Source organism: Cariama cristata, unplaced genomic scaffold (assembly GCF_000690535.1).
Source record: "Cariama cristata isolate BGI_N322 unplaced genomic scaffold, ASM69053v1 scaffold29294, whole genome shotgun sequence".
NCBI classification, from domain to species: Eukaryota; Metazoa; Chordata; class Aves; order Cariamiformes; family Cariamidae; genus Cariama; species Cariama cristata.
In genome coordinates, this window is record NW_009611756.1 from 8569 (window position 1) to 10991 (window position 2423).

Below are 2423 nucleotides of genomic sequence, written 5' to 3' on the forward strand. Positions count from 1 at the left end.
ACGGCGGAGCCAAGGCTCCAGCCACCAAGCTGAGCTGCAAGATCCTCCCCTGCTTATTAGTGGTGTGACAGAGCCAGAGAAGCCTCCACCAGCCCATCAGCAGAGCACCCCGAGAGCGGGGCACCCCGAAGAGACAGCGGGAGACAAGCACACAGGGCTTCACTTGTTGGCCTGCGAGTCTCCAAACCGGTGCCACGTCCCTTTGCTCCAGCCTGGGGATGGCGGCAGGAATCCCCCCGCTCCCATCCCTTCCACGCGAGATGGGGACGTGTCGGGACGGGGACGGCCCAGCCCCACAGGCACCGTGCCGGGAGTCAGTAACTGCCGGGGACAGGCGAGCCTGGCCTGGATTGCATTACTGCTGGCGCTGTCACATCCACTAATCTCCTCCATCTGAGCCGATTCGCCTCCTCACCACGCGGAGCTGGTTCTTACCGGTTCTCAGCGCTTGCCTCAGTTCGGAGCCAGATGTCCTGTACAACATCTCGCTGTCTAACCCTGCGGAAGCGGAGACACTGCTGTTAGCTGCGAGCCGTGCAGCTCCCAGCGCACGCACCGTTTCGGTGCCAGCCTGGCAGACGTGTGCCGGCCGGGCAACGGCTGCGGCACAGCTAACCAGGTCTGGATGGGGTCCAAACCAACCTCCTGCAGATGCTCCTGCAGCCCCCTTGGCCCCCAGGACACCCAATTCAGTGGCCCCATTTCTCCCCCACGGCATAGATCCAGGCTGGAAGAGCTTCCCAAACCCCAGAACCCATCCGGGGCACGTAGGCGTCCTGCACGCAGACCCAGCACCCTCACCCCAGGCCCCTGCACAGGATGGTGCAGCGGCTCAAGCCAGGGAGGAGCGGGAGGGCCTTCCCTTCTGCAGGCAGCTGTGTCCTGCGTGTCCCACGGAGCTCAGTCCAACGCCAACAGTTTTTAAAGAGAGCTTCCTCCCCCCCTGCCCTCACCGGGGGATTTCAGGGGGTATCAGCCCCTCAGTGCTCAGCATCCCCCCCTTACCTTTCTTCTCAATAGCTTCCACCAGCTTCACCAGCAGCGGCGGTGCAATCTCAGGAGGGCTGAACTGCTCCTGCAAGTCCGGGAGAGGAGACCCTGGGGAAGAAGGAAGGAGAGAAGGGGTCAGCCCCAGCTCAGCCCCCAGCAGATGCTCTGCAGCAGAGCCAGGCCAGGGCACAACCAACGCTGCTCCCAACGGCAGCGTCCAAGAGCCAGGAAAGCCGTGGCCCCTGCTGCGATGCCGCAGCCCAGGCAAACACGGCACGGAGGCTGCGGGGAACCTGCGAGCTGGCCCAGAAACCAGCACGGCACTTGTTGAGCCCAGCCTTGCTCCGAGGCCCCAATGGGGTGGGCACAGGGGGATCCCTACTGCTCCCTGCAGAGGCCGGGAGGCAGAGCCTGTCTCCCTGGGGACCGTGGCATCCCGGGCCGGCAGCACAGGGGTTACCAGGGCTTCTGGAGCTCAGGCTGGATTCGGATCCTGCCCAACACAGGGGCTGCACAGGGCTGGCAGAGGAGCAAGGCCAGGGAGCTCGTTCGCGGTGGTGAGCTGTGATTAATCCAGCGATTCAGACAGAACGCCATGTCAGCAAATTCCTGCCCTTGATTGCTCGTTTAACATGGAAACCAGCCCTCTGCCTCCCCCTCCCCGGGAGCCCACAGCCTCCATGCAAGCTGTTACAGGGTGCAGAGAGCCCGCGGCACGGGAAGACCCTGGATCCTGGGGGATCTATGGCCCTGCGTCAGGTGGCATTTCACTGCTACTTCCCGAAGATCTGGAGGTCCCGGCTCCAAGCACCCCACGTCCCCTGTGCCGGAGGGGTGACGCATGCTGGGGCAGGATCACGCAGGCCTGTCTGGGCAGCTGCCAGCGGGAAGGTTGCCGAAGGATGAGCGGTGCCAGGCCCCATCTTGCTTCCAATTGAGCACCAGCTGGTGCAGGAGGCTCTGCTGGGATGGTCCACAGCACCAGGCAGACCCTGGGGAGCCCACGGTCGGTGAGGACACCCGGCATGCTCCGCTCTGGGGAAGCAGAGCCAAAATGCTGTTCCCCATTGCGAAACACGGCTCTGTTGTCATGGATCTGACCCGAACTCACCCAGTGTGGTCTCGCCGTGAAGGTGCAACGAGATGAAACTCTGCACCCGACTGAGCCTCCTGCACCCACGGCCTCGCAGGGAGACGAAGCAGCTCGTGTCGGTGCGGCCACGGAAAGGGGAGCAAACAGAGGAGGCACCCAGCAGCTCTGCAAGGGGCTGTGCTGCTGGGTGGGGGGCAATCCCCCATGAGGGCAAGGGAAGGGGCCCAGCGTGGTGCTGGTTGGGGTGGGGAAGCCACAGGCAAGCTGCCAGGCTGGCAGCTCCAAGCTTGACCCTTGGGAAGGGCTGAAGGGAGAGCAAAAACTGGTGGGGACCACGTGG

The 2423-nt window shown here is 63.9% G+C and overlaps 1 protein-coding gene across 1 annotated transcript in view; it reads right to left on the bottom strand.

Moving 5' to 3' along the window:
* PIK3R2 (phosphoinositide-3-kinase, regulatory subunit 2 (beta)) overlaps positions 1-2423 on the bottom strand; it is an 11130-nt gene that overhangs the window by 5231 nt on the left and 3476 nt on the right. The window contains 2 exon segments of the mRNA XM_009698368.1: positions 436-498; positions 1006-1098. Of these exon segments, the coding sequence (XP_009696670.1) occupies positions 436-498; positions 1006-1098 (156 nt within the window).